Raw genomic sequence first — 20,000 nt, 5'->3', positions numbered from 1 at the left:
GGCAGAGGGCAGAAACAGACAGTTAATTTCTCAACCGCACTGAGGAGTTGTTTCAATTACATAAGATTTGTTTACAAGAGAGCCGTGTCAGTCAAACGACAGTTGTTACCAAAATAAAAGAGAGTCATAATGTAAATACCTTAGCAAAGATAATGTCAAAATAAATCAAGAATAAAGACGAAATGAACGAACTTCTTGTCAGTTTCCACGTTTCCTTTCCGTTTTCTGAAGACTTCATGTGCACCCCCAGTTCAAATAAGATATATTTTATTTTTCTCGGCTTTAAGATTTAAATTTTATAAGAATTTGCGCTAAAATGTTACAAGAAACATAACTCAGGTCACAGCGTTTATTTCGCGGGCCCGTGGACTGATAGTTGTCCTTGGAAATTTTATGTAAGCCCTCAAGCAAAACCTCGAACAGCGTTCTTGGGCTGATACTTGCTTTTTAAAGGAGAACTGAAGATAAAAATGAAATATTTTTTCCTTCGCCAAATTTGTCGTGCCTGACTTAGTTAAAGGAAACATTCGAGTATTTGAGGGGTTCCTTACATTTTGACGTTTTTATGAGGCCAGAAAGATCCGTATTGGTCACTCGATGGAAGTCCGCCATTTTGGCTGTACTATAGCAGGCTTGGGCGCTATGCGTGACGTCATTGCGCTCACTTGCTTGAATGCGGGAAACTTGAAAAATGGTTCAGTGCGCTATTGTGGGCTTTTCTAGTAGAACTCTCATCGTTTCCCTCTTTAAAATGAAGTCCTTCTCGAAGAATGGATCATCCGAATTTAGAAGAAAAAACTAGCCAAATGTCCAGCCCTGTCACATCTGTTCGGATCATTTCGAACCCTCCTGTTTTGAAGGTGTCTTGGCCACAGCGGTCGATGCGACAATTGCATGTAATTGATGAAATGTTAACTTTGCGACTCCATCGATTCCATTTATGCCCAGTGAGTAAGTTATGTTTTCTTTAGTCGGGAGATTTCAGTGATTGCAAGCAACTAGGACACGTTATTTCGTGATTGGCATTCGCACTTCAAGCTGGGTTTTATAAACTCGACAACGATCACAAAGATGTTTAATTGAAGTTTGAAAATTCGCAAAACTACGAACAGAGCTTATGTGTTTACATATACATGTACATGTTGTTCATTAATCGCAGCACTCAGACCCGCGATGGCAGTTTATAGCACTTCTCTTTGAAAACACACGGTCGAAAAGCTAGAATACTGCATTACACAACGAATAGTTTCTCAAATTGAATCGAAATGACAGACAAAACAAAAGCAGCCAACAGAATCTCTTAGTAATCAAGTTGTTTTTATTGCCTTTTGAATACAATCAATTCACCTGAGATTTGTTCATAGCTCCTCTATCTCGCGGCAGCAGATGCATTCCTTTTCTTGCTGTCCCGGCCTCCCAGTTCAAGCAAAAATCACAGCTGCACCAAGTCGTATTTCCCCATCTTGAGTCTTCCCTTTCGGTTGCTTCCTCTTCCTCCGATCCTGACCTTTCTCGCATTGGATCGAAAGAATATGGTTCAAGTTCTGCCATAAACTTACGTGTATTAACGACGAAGAAAGCGGAGTACTATGTTGAGACTTAACGATAACAGAAGATTTCAGTGAAAACCAGCTGCTTGCTTGTGCGCAATGACGTCACAACATGGCGGCTGACATTCCTTTTTTGGAAGTAACCGGAAGGAAAAGCAAACAAAATGGCGGGCGTTCAAATTGGAAAAACAACCAAAGATTTTGGGCAAATTCAAGGCCTTTCAAGATGAAAAAGGATTTTTCCTGTTTGTTTAGGTAAAGGACGTTATATTTCGATAATAATAAGACACAGCCTTCAGTTCTCCTTTAAGACTCAAAATCTCGACGGAAAACTATCAGGTCCTAGGCCCCCGACAAAATACTATATTTTTGGCTGATAGCTGCCATTGCGAGAAAGTTAGTTTCTTTAAACTACGGTTTTACTAAAGTTACATTGTTTTAGTAACTAAAATGGAAGATGTTAAAAGTCACTATGGTGAATGACCTACTTTAAGTACCTTTAAGGCTTACTTGTTATGGAACTTGTGTTCGATAACTGTTTTGATGAAGTTTGATAAGAGTCAGACAAATTGATATAAGTTCTTACTTGCACTGAGACTGAAGGCAACACTCCATAATCCTGCGTCGTAACCAGCTATGCAAAATTAATAATGATAAAAACAATAAATATTTTATGCTTTGTTTAAATTCAAATCTCCATCGAGGCTTGTGGAGGAATCCTTCCTCCCATCTAACGAAGCCCGAAGCTTTCTCTTAAAGAAAAAAACATCACAAGTATTTGGCATGAAGTAAAACTATTTGGACTAAACCCGCATGTCACAACTGGCACATCAGAATTTCTGCAATTTATGAATGAAAAGCTCATGAAATCTTTAATCTTCACAGGGTAGATATTTATTTCATAATTCCAAAAAAGATCGGAAATGTTTGAATCCACCACGCCTTCTTCTCAGAGGATTAAAGTGCTGTCCTATCGAAGCCATTGTAAAACATTAAAAAATGTCTGTATGTGAAAAAAAAATGCTCTTTACTTCATTTCAAAGATGTCTTTTTGTTCAAGATACATTCAAGTCTTCAAAATATGCAAATAAGCGAAGTTATAACGTCATAAACTCAGCCAAATTTTGATCAATTGTGAAGAAAAATATATATCTAAACCGATTTTTATCAGAAGAGTGTTTGATTAACTGCTAGATGTGTTGCACAATATGAGCTTGACAATTTTGTTACCATGGCAACATACTAGGCTCCAGAGCTCCCCGACGATTAAGGCTTTTTGGTCATCTTTGGCGTTCCAGTTCAGATCAGTTTAGTATGTATTTGCCAATGGTGCCTCATCTGTACAATCCAGCAAGCGTATAAATATGTTAGGTCGAGTTCTTGGCTTGGTTCAATTTCTCCGAGATCAAAATCATTAATATATTGAAAACAGGTCTGAGTGGACTGGAAAGAAGTGAGTTGCCATGGAAATGGAATTTATAGTCAACTCTATTTGTATACTTGAAGACCAATCGTTTTAAATTATAAAACGTCCTAGCTCACCGCTGGCTGCTACATCAACCTTGAGTTTATCTTGATATGACTTGGTCCCGGAAAATACTTCGTTTGTGGTAGTTTCGACGCAGGATGAGCGATGAACAAAGACAACCTGGTCTGGTACCCTGTACAGTCCACCAACGGAAGTTTTATTTGTATCCCATGTTAGTTTGAATATCTTTCTCACGGAGAGCAGACCTGGGTCGACACCACCGACTGACACTTGGCCGCCGTCAGGATTTCCTGTCAGAATATTGTAGCCGACACCTAGAAATCTAAGACCTTTGGCTGTGCCTACATCCTTGGTAGCATGGGTGACAACGGTAACACCAAGAGTGATGAGAAAAGTGATCAGACACATAGCTTCAGCTTCACTGTAAAGAGAAAAAATAGGTAGCTCATGGGTACACAAGGCTCATGCTCAGTGCAGTTACCAGACCACGAAAGGATTATAACGCATCCCGTTTAAGTTGAAGGTTCTAATGGCGGTTAAACGCTAAACGGGTAATGGATGAATGCTCCAAAATTTGGTTGACTGTTTTCCCGCATGACTGGCATTTAATTACAGTGAAAGCTCACCTTACGGTAACCTGCGATCATACCCTCCCTCCCTACATATATGTATCTCATTTCCTTCTCCAAAATCAAACGCCTGGTCGCAGGTTAGCCTTGCGGTCACTTCGTTATTATGACCAATATTAGTCTGGTCCGTTGAAAGTGATTGGTTTACAACTAGTTTGTGACACACTGGACAGTTTGCATGACGAAAACGAATAGCTTTAACGTGTTTTTCACAAGAACAACTACAACACTGACTTTATTAGACGAAACATTTACCGACCTACCGAAGCTGACGCAACGAACAGGAACCCGACACCTGTTACCACAGTGATTACACCTTACGTTAAGGGCACTTCTGAGACCATCTCACGGGCCCTGCAACATCAGTGTAGCCCACAAGCCTACAACTACGTTACAACACTTGCTGAACAACGTCAAAGACAGGGACGAACCCAACAACAGAGAGGGAGCAGTTTACAAGATCAAATGCTCCGACTGCCAGGCTTCCTACATTGATGAGACAAGCAGAAACCTTAACACGAGACTGAATGACCACAAACGAACCAAGATAAATGGTGATGCCAACAATCACATTGCTGTACATCATCAACTGACAAACCACAACGTTGACTGGGACACTGCTCAATGCTTAATCTACAGTACGAAATATTTTCAACCACTGACTCTGGAAAGCTGTTACACTAACTTAGAACAAACGCCTCTTAAAAGATGTCAACAACCACCGGCACCTTACAATGACTTTCCCACGACGTAAACGAAACCGACAAACGGACTTCTAATAGACCGACCTAATGTGACTAACTATACACGAACCTCAAACCGACTAATTTGACTAACAATAGACGGATCGAAACCGACCAATGACTGAAGACAAACTTTAGACAAGTCTTTCAGCTAATACCATCATGGCTAAATTTCAACGGACCAGACTTATAACATCATCGACTGACAAACACTATTCACTTGACTCTGAAGATGACTTCCGTTCAGGTTGCCGAAACGTCAGTCACCAACAACAGTTGTTTCCAGAACTACCCTCACCTGGACGATCACACTATACTAACTATAGGCATTCGTAATTGAGTAAAGAAACAAATACAGTAAACACCTGCATATAAGAACAAGTGGACTGAGAACATCCGGCTGAAATTTGGCCAATAAAGCACCATATAAATAAGAGCAAATTCAGCCTGACAAATAAACATGTTCTTAATATAAAGGGAAAGGGCATTAGACTAAGGAGAAGTACAGTACAGTGAGTGATCAAAGTAATTATGGTGTTCAAGACCATTGCAAACTTTGAGATATATTTTCAAAACGCTTGTACGTCAATTAAACCTATAGTTATGTACAATTTGAAGTATTTGTGAAACCAATTGTAAGAACATTTTAAGAAGACTTCCAGGCTGATTTCTTACTAAGCACCCCTTACATAAGAATACGATCATCCTGTAACCTGAGATCAGTGTTCTTATATGCGGGTGTTTACTGTATCGAGAAAATGTCGAAATATACTCCTTTTTTAATTCAAAGTGCCCGTAATATGTCATGTCGTTGACATCTTTCCATGGTTATATTTTTTTTAGAAATGCAATAGACCTTTCCCGCATTCCAACAAACAATGGCACCGTGATCGGCTCTTATTTGGCTTGATAACTCAGTTGGTCAAGCATGCATGCATAGGTATCACAGATATGCCGTTCAAGCCTGAATTTTTTTCAGTTGTGTGACGTGTATAACTGCGATGATCAATCATGTTTTCATATTTTTCTTCGGAGTTCAAATACATGAATCTCTCATGCAGTACTTGTAAAATCAAACACAGTACAATGGTTAGTTACCTAAATTCAGTGAACCAATCAGAAAGCTAAATCCATAATTCGAGAATGAGAAAATAATATCTGAAACAACAAACAATTAGCAATTACATCGGTGCAATGGTCTCATACATTCTATATAAGCTAAGGAAATAAATAGTTCACGTGCATCAGCTGCGAAATTTATTTTGGTGTTAATGTTTACCCTTTTAAGGGAGGATTTTATCAAAAACTGCTCAGTTTTCTTTAATTACAGGTATGAATAAGGAAAGACAGTCTCATAAAAATTCTTTGACTTGGGCCATTTTAGTTTCAATACGAATAATACGCACATTTTTTTTTGTTGAATGTGAGATACCTTTAAACTTAAAAAATGAAGCCACATTTTTAGGTTGTCTAGTTCAGACTGGTGAGGCATATATGGAGTTCAGATTAAGATTACAAAAACATGTGGCTGTTAATCAGATATACCACAGTAATAGCCCATTTCCGAGTTGCCTTAAGCGCCTATCAAAGTGAGACCTGGTGCACAACCATTCATGTCAAAATGAGTATAATTTGCATGTGCATAAAATCCTATTTTCATATGAAAGGATGGGCTCGACTCGCTTTGAGAAAAAAGATAAATATAATTCGGAAATGGCCTATTGGCGTTCGAGTGAATGGAGAACGCTCCTAATTTTGTGTTGGTGTGATGTGTAAATGCTGGGTGTGCTGCGTAGCAAGCAAATCTACAATCCTGGCCAAAATAATGGGACAATTTCCTACATATATCTCAAAGTCTTTCTCTGTCCCCCCTCCCCTCGCAATGTTGTTACGCCTGCTGTGTTTATGTACAGTTCGAAGGATCCCAGCAGCTATCAACATTGCGAGGGGGAGGGGGGGGTTTCTGAAAATGACGATGAGAGCTCCAATAAGGTTATGGAGACTGCTTATAGATGTTTAAAAGAAAAATGTACAGTGCGTCGGCCATTTTGTGTTCTGTCCCGTACTTTTGGCCAGGATTGTAGCCGACCCAAACATTTTTGCAGGGGCTGGGGTTCGTTTTCAGATACCAACCTTGATTTAAGGTACGTACTCCGTTGAAATTTGTCTGTCACGCCAACGAGAAATCGGGCTGTACATTTCTGTGTGTTTTCAAAGTTCTAGCTACCTTTCAATGTTCTTGGAAAGTGAAATTCCTGTCTGTCCTTTCACTGAAGTAAGTCGTAATGTTGTTTAAGTCTTAAAGAGGCGTATGAGTTTTACTGGTGTATGCTGATATCAAACACAAATTGACGTTTTGTTGTCAATAATCTTCTTGCTTTCGATGCTGTACTTGGTGAATCAAAAGAAAACACGAACTGGGCAGTCAGTAGTTTCAACCAACAGACATTGAGTAACATGACCATGGCTTTTTGGTCACCCCCCAATAAATGTCTTGAGAAGTTTATCTCCGGCGGCCATTGTGCCGCAAATAATTGTAACCGAGTTGTTTTTGCGAATTTGCTCATCGGCCATTGTGTTCACAAATGAATTTGTTGTTTTATAGCTCGTGCAGTTATTGCAAACCATTTCATCCTGATTTGTGGACTTCGACACATTCCAATAAAAGTTATAGTTTGAAGAGCTTGTTACTGGGTTGCCAGACCCATTCGTAAGCGCGTGTTCATTCTTTGCACCCCGTGTCCATGAAAAGTCTTTCCTTCCCCCTCCCCTGCTAAGGGGTCTCCTTTGTGTGTAGAGTCTTCTGCGTGTAATCTTGATGGGTTTCCAGGGGTAGTAGAAAGGCGTAGATTTCTCATTGTTGTGACACGGTAGAATATTTTATTAACCTGCAATGAGCGTTTGGAGATTGAAATGGAAATGGCGTTTTTGGAGGATCTTTAAACAAAATGTACTCTTATGGAGCTAAAGAAGGGAACGTAAATTGGATAAACAAGACAGAGCGGTGAAAAAAATACATATCCTGGAATCTTAAAAGCGACGAGATAATGGACTTCGACAATAATTCTGTCCGCCCGTCGAGCCGTTAATCAAAGTGAGCTGTAGTTCCTAAATACTTGGACAAGTGTGGTGTTTTTGTACAACACTGAAATCAAATGGAACATTCTCTAGTACGTTTTGGGTTTAACCGACATTCGCTGGAATTGAACACCTGTTGCCTGGCTTATTTCATATTTTTTGCTCAATTCTGCACAGTCTTCCTGTAACATTGGAAATTTCACTAATTCTTGTTAGTCAAAAATTATTTGAAAGAAAGCTTGTTGCCCATTTTTTGCTTGATAATTCAAGTAAAGGTTTCGTGCTAAACACTGGTGGGAAATTTGTTTAGTTGCGTTTTTGACACGGAGCGTGTTGGCAGCTTGTTTTGTTGTAATTGCGTATGGTAATTTGACACGATTGAGTTTCTTGTCTTCACCCACGTAATGAAATTGGAAGGTGTTTTTGCCTCTAATAGCAAATATGTTGTTTGTTTCAAAAAATATTTCGCTGGAAAAGGTGGCCTTTATGAATTCATCATGTTGTGTAATATGACAGCTTAACTGGATAGTTTATATGGCAATAGTAAAGCATTTTCGGGTGTCAAAATGAGGTAACGCGGCCTCGTGAATTTGTTATTCCGGGTCTGCCGTAAACTTGATTTCCACTCTCAAAATTACCTCCAGAACCTACTACTTTTTGCGTAGAATAAGCTTTTGGAATGATGTTCTTGTCTTCTGTGGTGATAGTTGACGATTCGGGCACATTTTGTGAAAAAATATTTATAACGGGTCACACACGAAACTTGATCGCCCGAACTTGCCCTATGATGAATAACATCCACTTGACCTTTTGACATCCCATTGAAAAAAAATTCGTAAAATATTCGCGGACCGGTCTCCTTCTCAAAAATTGAAAGGATGATTGCTAACCAATAGAGAAAGATTTTCACAATAACTAAAAATATCTGTGTTAACCATGCGAATTCGACGAAGAGTAAATGCGACTAAATTTTTGTTGCGTGCGTTGCTATTTTTGTGATTTGATTGTTGTGCAAATTTTGGCAGAGAATATGAATTATGAAAAAATATCTACGGACAGATCGCTAAAAAATCTTTATTTTAAGCGGTTATTTGAACATAAAAGATGCAACGCTTGACGAGAAATAATAGTTTTCTTTATATTTGAAAGAAGAAAAAATTCGCGGGAATCGGGACGCGGTGAAAATGAGTTAACAAATTTGCATACGTGCGTTGAAATGTGATACCCGAGGAGACAGGAATTTTTTATTTCTCTGACAAATGATTTTGTCATTGTAGTGTAAGATGAAATTTATTTGGGAAGCCAACAATATTTCTTTAACTTCCTGGTTAATCCAATTTATTGCTACGACTTGCTAGTGCGAAGATTGTTTACATGAAACTCACGCTTTTGAGTGTCATGAAATTACATCATTTGCGTGACACTATATCTCTTTACTCTATTCACAATACTCAAAATCGAAGCTTGAAGCCAAAACATTAAAATAACAAATCTCGTACACAAGGGTATGCAGGTGCACAGGACCCTGGATCCCAAGAAGCAATAATAAATGCCGTTGAACACTCACTCTCTCCCCAGGCTCTGATCACCGCCAAGGGGGAAGGCGGAACGGCCCACCCTCCCTACCCTGTCTTTGCTGAAAATCGGGTTTGGATCGGGAATCGATTACACTTTCCTCCTCCTCAAGGGCACTCGATCAATTTTCCCATATCTTAATAACAATGAGTGTGAGTAATTGAGTGTTGTGAAATAGGATGCTAACCCAAAAACATTCAGATAGTAACAAACTTCATATTTATTAACCATTTCTTTCTGCTTTTGCGCTTGTCAGCATTGTGATTTGCGATAATATAATTCGCAAGTCTGTTTTTGTATCTCATGGATGTTCAGATTTTCAATTACATGGCCGCTCAACCTGGCGATTTTGTAAATAGTTCACCCTGAAGCAAAATAGATACGTTCTCAGGAACCCGACAAGAAGGCTTCCTTCCTGACCCGACAGGTGAAATGTGTAAATATTCAGTTAAATATTAAAAACAAAATTAAAAAACAAAGACGTGTTTTTACTCTGAAAACGACGAACGACGAAACGATAAACATTCAGTTTCAAGGTTCCCGTGCACCTTTATGGTTGCCTAGCACGTGATCAATTTTCTTCCTTTTGACAAAAATCATAAAAGTCAGAGACTGCAGAAATCTTCGTGTTTTTTACGATAATTTATCATAAATCTTTCGATGAGAATTCGATTCAGAGCTATATATGTAAACTAAGTTGTTATTTTCCTTCATCTGTCTTTTGGCTTGTCAATTTCTGTTAACTCCTGGCTTTTACGGTACTTTTTGGTGGCATCCCGGCGGATTAGACTAACAAGAAGAGGAATTCATGAAGCGGAAACAACATCTTCAGTCCTTTCTTAGTGTGTGCAATAAACATTGGCTTAGTGCAACTGCAAGACATCCTGGAAAACGTCCGTCAGAGCAATTTGCAGTTAGTTTTTTGCAGACTATTTATTAAAGAAGAAACGAGTGAATCTTACTCAAGAGCGTGTTTTTTGTTATCTTTAAACTGAATTTATTACCAAAGCTTAAGAAACTAAACGACCTCAAAATGGGGACAGACATTACAAAATAATTAAAGGTGTGAACGTGTGAGCCAAAGGGCCTTGCTGCGGCGCAACATGTGGGTGACCCTCAAATGGTCTTCATGATGTTCCCTCTCTGTCAGAAAAATTAACTGGGAACCCTGCAGTTCAATACCACCCAATTCAGTGCCTTCTGTTTTTGTAACAAGTACCACACAGGCTAAACCCAGTGTACGCTTTATGGAGCATCTAGTTAACAATAAGGTAGGTAAAAAGTCTGCATACGACGCAAGTGGCCCATCAACCGAAATGTATGGGACCTTATCCTGGTTTCTGTAGCATTAAGCGACCAGGCATGGATGGGCGATTAGTCCATCGCAGGGAATAGCATCATGAAAAAAACTCAAAATTACCTCAAAATTAAGGTGTGAAGGTTTCTGTTGCATCAATGCATGGGAATCATTGCCTCCCTTATATTATCCCATTTTTTGCATCTTTATTTTCGCAAAATTTCAAAAGACTCTTTTTTTTAGCCAGCGCCTGAAAGGGAGGACGCAAATATAAAATTGACAGTGGTCACATCCTGGCCGAAATTAATATAAATATCCCTTTGTGGGTCTGGCTCAAATTCACTTTCATCCCAAAAGGTACCAATTAACAAAACTGCCTCCTCATATTTATCCGGCTTATAACCTGGAAGGTACTGAGATAACTTTAAAATTTTAAATTTTAACCCTTAAAAGGTACTTTTCCCCTTTTGGTCGAACGCATTTCTCTAATCACCTCATTACTACTATATATAGTAAACAGAATTAAGAATAAAAAGTGAAGACGTCTAAGACTCCTAAAATGTACCTATTTAAATTAAAAGGTAGTGATCAATCGCAACATTGTGTCTCGTTTTAGTCTGCTAACCTTTACAATTCGCTGGGTGCCTCCGATATCTCTGGTCCAAGTCGTTTAGCGTTGGTATGGAAAACGAGATTCTTTCAAAGTATATATTAATCTTAATTTGTTATTCTTACAGCATCTGAGATAATTTGTGCAAGTGGCTGACACGCTGTTTGCTTTAAAGTTGTATTACGATTGGACAACACAGAGCGGTTGAACGCATGACTACCACATGTAGATACATGTAAGTCAAGGCGGGTGTTCGAATTTAGTATTCTTTCTTTTAGTTAATTTTTTTTCTGTCGGTAAAGTTCCAAATCCCACAGCGATATTTGGGCGTGGAAGACACTGGTACCGCTGATAAGACAAGACAAGACGAGACTTTACTGAAAAACATAGAGTTTACGTACCTGCGTATCTTGACGGGTATTAGTAATAAATAAATGAACATTGTAGTTGTATTAGTAATAGATAAACACTAAACATTTGAAGCTAAAAGATACCATTTCCAAGAAGATAATAATTATTAAAAGATATTAATTAAGTTAACTTAACACACACATAATCAAGAACAAGAGCAAAGCAAACTGGAAAGTAAAGAGGAGATATACGGCTGCAAGCGAAGTTTATAGCTGTAAGGTACAATAATTACTTGTGTTGAAATTCAATATCAGAGAATGTGCGTCAAAATAATAGTGCTCAATCTCAAGTATAGTGAGAAGCAGCTTATGATTTTTCTTCTAAATGCTCTTTTCGTGAGCTTACGCCAGTCGGGGTGTAGAAAGTTCCATAATCTCGTACCAAACGCAGAGAAAGACAAGCCAAGATCCAAACCTCTAATTACATTGTAACTTTATTCTTCCTTTGAGGGATTCATAACGTTTGGTGAATGGCGCGTTTGAATAAATATAAAAAAGTGCACCTACAAAAATGTTAGAAGCACCCGTGCTGAAACGTCAGAGGGAGAACTAAAAAATAAAAATTATAAAGAGGAATTACAGCCTTGGCTCTTTTAAAATCATTTGAATGATGAAATCGTATTTAAAAAAATCTTGAATCTTGGAAGGAGTCCCACCGATAACCCTGCAAATATAACAATTGGACACTTTAACCACTGCGCTATGAGCGAGTGACTTACAGTCGGTTCTTACGAGTGACTTATGTCCTTCTCTATAATACCTAATGTTTATAACACCCAATAATTTAGAAACGATAATTAAGATAAACAACGAGAATGATAAGTAATTGTTTAAAGATAAAGGATGTCCCAGTTCACCAACGTTGGTCGAACCTGTGGGAGACTCGAGAATCGAGTCAATTTCTAGCCGATCATTTAAAAATTTTAGCCCATTCTCAGCGACCAGTAACTTTTGAAGAACTTAGATCTCGGTCATTAGTTAACAAGCGCGTCTTTTCTTAGCTAAGAATCACAATTTTGGCCGGTATCATTTCACAGCAATCAGTTAAAAAACCAGCTCAAAATCAAGTAAGCTATGATCCTCGCAGTTATGGACGCAGTTTTAGCAATTGCGTAGAGAAGCCTGAAAAATTCAGGACTTCAACGGGGTTTGAACCCGTGACCTCGTGAGGAATGAATCAATGAACGAAACTGATGACATATGAAATAAATCAACTACGGATATGAAATCAAGTAAAGCTATGATCCTCGCAGTTATGGAACCCACAAATCAATGGCTCCCAACGTCAGTGGCTTCATAGCTTAGTTGATAAGCAAGTCGTACCGGTATCGCGAGGTCACGGGTTCAAACCCCGTTGAAGTCCTGAAATTTTCAGGCTTTCCTGCGCAATTGCTAAAATTGAGTCCATAACTACGAGGATCATAGCTTTGCTTTATTCACGTTAACTTAAGCCGCGTTAACTTCGATTAACACGAGCGTTAATTTCCTCTCATGATCTGGTACATTTACGTGTGCGACTGTTACAGTTTTTGCTATTGAATTGTTTCAAAATCAGAGGCCCATATATGTCAAATTTCACCCGTTTCAACTTATTAATAAACCAGGCGTTTAATAGAAGCTGAACTGCCCTTGAAATCGTCTATCCTCCTCTTCCACATGGAATCTTTTGTTTAAAGTGAATTATACACTTGTTTAAATTAAATAGACTTTTAGACTTTAACTTCATGCCGTGTCCGCCGAGAGCTCATCGATAGGTTTTTGAGTATTGCAGTGGACATTCTATTCACGGGTGTTTTTCTTTCTTTCAGGCGGGTTTAAACACAACATGTCTTTTTTCTTGTGTTTTATTGTAGTGGCAAGGAATGTTCTCGTTAAAAGAAATGTGCCTTGTTTTCGTCAGTTGGTTTAACGTATTTTCTGGGGACGTATTGCCAGTATTGCTGGCGACTGAAATACTTACTTGCTTGCTTGCGATACAAAGATGGTGTCGACACGAGAAATCAACGGGTTTGAACCCGTTGCAAAGTTGCGTTCACAACTGCGAGGATCAGAGCTTCACTTGAATTCATATCCGCACTCAGCACTCACATATGATCCATTTCATATATCATTTCATCATTGATTCATTCCTCACGGAACATTAGAACCCACAAATGACCAGCTCCCAACGTCAGTGGCTTCATAGCTCAGTTGGTTAGAGCGTTGCACCGGTATCGCGAGGTCACGGGTTCAAACCCCGTTGAAGTCCTGAATTTTTCAGGCTTCTCTACGCAATTGCAAAAGATGCGTTCAAAAACTGCGAGGATCAGAGCTTCAGTTGAAAACTGCTTAAATAGATAACTTTACCTCCAAGGCTTGGGCGTGCCGCCTGTAATCCAGAGGAAGAGAAGAGACTAAAATGATAAAGAAGAAAACTGCGTAAATAGATAACTTCTCCTCCAAGGCTCGGGTGTGCCGCCTGTAAGCCAGAGGAAGAGAAGAGACTAAAATTATAAAGGAAAAAAAGTGCTTAAGTAGATAACTTCACCTCTAAGGTTCGGGTGTGCGGCCTGTAAGCCAGAGGGAAGAAAAAGTCTAAAATGATAAAGGAAGGAAATGCTTGAATAAAGAACTACTCCTCGAAGGCTGTAAGCTTGAGGAAGAGAAGAGACTAAAATCATAAAGGAAATAAATTCAAAGGAGAATTACCATTGGAAAATTGTGGCGGACTCAGTCCCCTGCAAGTCGAGCATTTTGCGGGCTTTCTGTTTATTGGCGGCTGTTTGCTTTCAATGGAATATTTGTCGCTTTCAATCTATCCTTAACCTCGACCGGTTGCTCGTTCGCTGTAAACTGGAAGATTTCGTCGATTTCCTCGTTCCCAGCGACTGTTTCAAGAATTTCATAAGCGTTTACATGAGAAAAGTACAAACTTCCGTCGTGATTGTTGATTTTACTCACTAGGAAAAAAATGTATATAACTTCAAGAATATAAACTTACGGCTAGCGCTTTTTCCTCGTCAAATTTCCAGCCGATAAGGCGAAGCTAATGCCAACGTAAGCGAATTCAAAACACTTAGTCTCGATCGTGGACATCTTTTATATTCAGCCGCTTGATCGCGCTCGGGAAGACTGTGAAACTAACATTTCCTTAATGAGTATTGCTAACTATCTGTCCAACTTTGTTCTGCTTCTTTTTTCCAGTGATAAACTACTCAATGTGGCTGGCTCACAAGTTGAAGATGCACAAAAGTGAAGTGATCAATGTGCTTTTTTAAACAGGAAGTTACTGTAGTTTACCGGCAATAATGATAACGATGATGATGATAGTCATGCTGACCTTGCTGTTATGTCAGAAACTGTCGATAACACATTGCTGAAAGTTGTTAGATTACGAAAATTGAGCGCAACTGAAACTTGTCATGAAGGGCTAGTCAGTGACTGTTGCAAAATCACTCAGACATAAAAATATTTAGCTCAAATTTGAAGGATCGCTTGTCAATCCAATAACAGAAATTTCTTTGAAAACTACAGACTTGTGATACTTTGTAGGCTAGTATGTGGAAAATAATGTCCCTATGAAAATTCACCTGAAAAGACTCAGTAGCCATTGTAAACAAGAGGGAAATAGTAGGACTGGTGTGTTTTGTTCTTTACTGTTGGGTGCATGAAATCATTTTCTCTGGAAGGTCTTTGTTTTCTATGTTTGTGATCTTCGTTTTTGATGATTTCATTTTCAACATTCCATCTTGTGATAACAGGCCTGGTGTTTTGATCCAATCTGTTTTTTTGTGTTGCTCTTACAATAGTTCCTCCTGTAGCTGATATCCTCAAATGTGTTACATTGATATATTAAGTGAGGCTTTTTTATAAACACATGAAACAATTTTCTAATTTGCAGTTGGGGTTGTGCACAAAAAACAGCAACAGTTTTAAAAATGACAAATCATTCTAGTTTTTTTTTTTCAATTGACGTCGATAAGCAATGCAAAGAAACCACAGCCATGTACAAGATGAAAATGTTGTTTTCGAAATTGAACTTGAGTAATTTATTCAAAGTCTGTCTTTTTAAGCCAACATGACTTCTGGTCACCTGAGTAGAAACACACGTTGGCTGTATGCTGCCATTTTGAAGACATATACGTGAGATTTTTGTTCTAGCAGTTTGCCCAACACCCGGGGGAGGGGTGTAATTGGTTGGTTTTCAGCAGCTGTGATTGGGGCATTTCGATCCCCGCTGTTTCGGTGTATTGTTCCTTCGGTCCGCTGTCGTACGGTTCTCCTGTTGTTGTTTTTCTTGATCGTGGGCATCCATGCTTTCGGAATTTCTATTCGACCATCCCAGTTGATTTTGTTAGAGTAAAGTCTTATTATGAATTGCCTCTTTGACCCTGCGTGTGTACCAATGAGAATCACGATCAATAAACTTTACTTCGTTCCAAAGCGGGTTGCGTCCGCTAATGTTTGCGTGTTCGGAAACGGCGGAGGTCTGGGTACGGGCAAGTCGGATGTCTCGCTCACGTTCTATGATTCTATCTTGCATAGGTCTTCCAGTCTCGCCGAGAAGAAGGAAAGCAGAATCCACAGCACAGAGTATAACATCCGCTTTCTCGACAAACGACGCCAATAGGTTAATAGAACAGATCAAGACCAACACCCAACGAGTCTTTAACACCACCAAAGACATAAGAAGAAATTTGATAAACTTGTTCGCGAGAAACAGGGGGCTACCTCACCAATTGGTATGTTGACAAAACTAACTGGGTAATTAATTTATCTTCTAGGTCCCTCGACGATGCCCGATAGCCCTGCTGAGAAAGGACTGAACTTTGCCGTAACTCCTGCGTACATTGCTGCCACGGAGATTATCGCCAAGGTCGAATCAGCCACCAGACAACTCGACTCCGAACAAGCAGACACTGTCAGGAGAGCTGTTAATAATATCCTTCAACAGGCAGACTACCAGAGCCCAACATCACGAAGGAAATGCAAGACGCCCTTAAACGCTTAAAAGAGGACGAGTCCATCGGACAAAGGGCGCGCCAGCGTAGTCATGGATACCGACACCTACCATACTAAGATGTCTACCCTTATCGAGAACGGACCGTATCAGCTGCTCAACAAAGACCCGAAAGACCGTCTGACCCGGAAGGTTATCCGAAAAGCTACTAACCTTGAAGCGAAGCGGATATCTATCCGTTTACAACAAAATAAGACCTCCACACAAACAGCCGCCTAGAATCTACGGTTTACCAAAGATTCACGAGGCCGATGTATCCTTAAGACCTATTGTGTCCTGCGTTCACACCTTCGCAGATCATTTATCTGCTTACTTAGCTAACATCTTATTTCCTTTAACAGGTAACTCTGGTTTAATTCACGGTGACTAATTCAGCTCACTTCGTATCTACCATTAGCAGAGATACCATCCTAGACAACGAAATCATGGTGTCTTTCGACGTAGAGTCGCTGTTTACCAACGTTCCTATCGACGCGGCTGTACAGACAGCGCTACAAAAACTAGAAGACGACCCCAGTACGGACCGCACGACACTAGCACCTGCTCAGATCGCTGACCTGCTGGATTTTGTATTGAGATCCACATACTTCCAGTATAACGGATCAATTTACGAACAATTAATTTGAAGGAGCAGCCATGGGAAGCCCGTCTCCGCTGTTATTGCTAGCCTACACATGGACAGTTTCGAACAACAGGCAATTACTTCGACCTTCAAACCTAGGATCTGGAAACCCTACGTTGACGACACTTTCACCATCCTGGATCGCGGAAACGTTGATAGATTCTTACAGCATCTGAACAACCAGCAGCCTTCCGTTCGCTTTACAATGGAGACAGAACGACTACAAACTCGCTTTCCTTGACACCGCAGTTTCAAGAAAAACGGACGGCCGCCTCACCATCAGCGTATACATGAAGCCCCACTCACACTGATCAGTACTTAGCGTATCATTCCCACCACCCGCAATCAGTAAAACGCGGTGTTCAAATGCCTCATCATAGGTCCATTTCAGGTGATCAAATGCCCCCCACCTCCGTGAAAATTACCAGGTTTTTTATAAACTGAATGCATTGATTCTACGGAGTTTCATGCAACGACACTTGAATACATTCCATACATTCATTCCATTTTTTATACACCTACATATCAATCGTCGCAAATGTATTAAAATATTCATAAATACACCGGGTCGGTCAAAGCAATTGACCTCTATAAATCGTATCCGGCGACGTCGGTATTGTATTGAATTATTGTTTATATTGTAAATACAATTTAATATATTTATATATTCAAAGATAATATAAATTGGTTCTTAATACCTTCAAATACGCAATAAAGTTTGTGTAGGCCTTTGCTTTTCAACCAATCAGCCACGAATGCGGAATCTTTACCTTTGAATGCCACCATGATTTATTTTCCCCACCCTCTGTGAGTGATGATCAAACGCCCCGCCCCCGGGAAGACTAAGATAATCAAATTCCCTCCCCCTGGGCAGGAAAAGGAGTCAAATGTCCGGGGTATGCCCACGAAGGGGGGGGGGGGGGATGTTGAAGCTTCAATTTGACTGGTATATAAGGTCTCGATAAAGGAAAACAAAAGGAGAAAATAAAGGAGGTTAGTAATGTCGAGTGGCACTGTGTTATACCGGGAGAGATCTTTTTCATATCAAACGGTACGAAGATATGGAAAAGATCTCTCTCGGAAAACGAGGTTCCTGCAGAAAAATGAAATTGTCCAGCCGCTATTTTTTGTGTAGGGTCAAACTATATATCATGTTAAAGCTAATAGATTGAATTATTTGAATGAAGTTTTAGTTTTTTTGGTTTAATATTGCCTTTTTTTTTCAGAACGACCGAGTCAGCTGCAGAAGCTCCTGCCCCTTTATTTTATGGCGAAAGTAGCCACACTTTGTTGCACCTTAGGCCCTGTTTACAAGCAGGTAGGGTAACCCTAGTGCTAGGTTACCCTAGCACTCACACATTTCTGGGTTGGCGCAGTGGTAAGATCTCTGCCTTCCAACCCTAAGGTCCCGGGTTCCATTCCCGGTTCTGCCGAGAGTGGAATATTTGGCGACCTTCTTTCCCGCTAAAGTTCACTCAGCTTTCCATCCTTCCGAGGTCGGTAAAATGAGTACCACCAGCATGCATGGACTGCTTAGAAGCGGCTGCCATTTGCGCCTGTATATGCTTCCAGTCCGCTGGGGGTAAATTGATCGTGGTAGGGTAACCCTACCTGTGAAATTTTGCTTGTAACCTGGTCTATGTTTGACCCTCCTGCTAGAGTAACCCTAGCTGTAGGGTTACCCTACCTGCTTGTAAACAGGGACTTAGTCACAGATGAATGCACTCCAATACCCTGTGAGAGGAATTTTTTGATATGTAAAAAATGGAAGGAAATATCACGCCCCCAAGTTTCAAAACTTGAAACTCTCATCTCATACTTAAATTTGGGCAGAAAAAGTGCCATAAAATTAGTTTCCGAAAACAAACGAAAAATTTCTCACACTTTATTTGGGGTAGTACAATCATCTATTAGAACTGACAAATTGGAAGCGCTATCTTAAACCCGTCGGGACAGGAGGTCCGAGAAGTTGTAATTTGGCGAGCTTAAAGATTTCGCGTGCAGTTCACAGACTGCTGAACAACTCCGCCCCCTACTTGAAAGCCAATAGACTTGCCACAAGTCGACCTAACGATAACCCCAGAAGAAAATGTTTCGGCGAGCGAATTTTTATTATTTAGAGTGGTTATTTGTATATAACCAAAACAAGTATGGTTATATGTAAATAACCACATTGCAGTTTGGTTATTTCTAAATAACCAAAAAGGAGACATTGGTTATTTAACAAACTAACCAAGAATGAGTGTGGTTATTTGCTAAATAACCAAAACTGAAAATGGGTTATTTGCTAAATAACCAAAACTGAAAATTGGTTATTTGCTATAACCAAAACTGCAAAGTGGTTATTTGCTAAATAACCAAAATCGAAAAAATGGTTATTTGGTTATTTTTTAGAGATAACCAAAACTTGATTTTTTTTTTTCCAGTGACTGCAAATTGCAAATTGGTTATTTAGCACAAAATTGGTTATTTACCTAATTGGTTATTTACCTTGGTATGGACGTGACCACGTGGCCCGTTTTCCCGCTCATTCCCTACAGTGCATTGCATGCTTCGATTTCTCTCTCCATGCAACATGGCTTCCAACGATGACATGGTAGCAAGAATCTCTGCTGCAGTTTGCAGTGCACTTAGAAATTCTAATTCTCAGCAACAGGTACGTGTCAAGGCAAGTAGTTGATGGTGTCTTGTTTTCTGAAACAAATGTTAAAGTGCCTTATCAGCGATTGATGGCTGCCAAATACTAACAGTCGATTGCGGCACGGCGTGCAAATTCTTTCATCAACTAGTGTCTACTTAATCTCGGAAACAAGGTACGCAGAACTCCAGGAAAATAAAGCAAGCAAGCTTCATAGGCTGTACGCTATGATTGGGTGGCAAAAAAACAAAGCAACAGGTTCCATACAGCATCCGGCAATACTGGGACACGCGTGACGAGCTTGCAGTATTAGATATTTGGGATTAAGGGCAGTGCCTACTATTGTTGTTGCGCATACGT

At 39.7% G+C, this 20,000-nt stretch overlaps 1 protein-coding gene and 1 pseudogene across 1 annotated transcript in view; one reads left to right on the top strand and one right to left on the bottom strand.

Annotated features, from left to right (window-relative positions):
- The window catches only part of LOC137997857 (uncharacterized), a 15,937-nt gene extending 4,813 nt beyond the window's left edge, over window positions 1-11,124 (bottom strand). The window contains exons 1-3 of the mRNA XM_068844156.1: window positions 10,987-11,124; window positions 3,093-3,460; window positions 2,137-2,184 (exon numbers count right to left, since the gene is read on the bottom strand). Coding sequence (XP_068700257.1) covers window positions 2,137-2,184; window positions 3,093-3,447 — 403 coding nt within the window. The 5' untranslated portion in view covers window positions 3,448-3,460; window positions 10,987-11,124. The remainder of the gene's footprint in view (window positions 1-2,136; window positions 2,185-3,092; window positions 3,461-10,986) is intronic.
- Window positions 11,125-15,765: 4,641 nt separating this feature from the next.
- LOC137996190 (uncharacterized) lies at window positions 15,766-17,006 on the top strand (annotated as a pseudogene).
- The last annotated feature ends 2,994 nt before the right edge of the window (window positions 17,007-20,000 follow it).

The sequence above is a fragment of the Montipora foliosa genome, chromosome 3, assembly GCF_036669935.1.
Source record: "Montipora foliosa isolate CH-2021 chromosome 3, ASM3666993v2, whole genome shotgun sequence".
In the NCBI taxonomy this organism is placed as follows: Eukaryota; Metazoa; Cnidaria; class Anthozoa; order Scleractinia; family Acroporidae; genus Montipora; species Montipora foliosa.
Note: the sequence above shows the minus strand (reverse complement) of the source record. Positions and strands in the feature narration are given on the sequence as shown.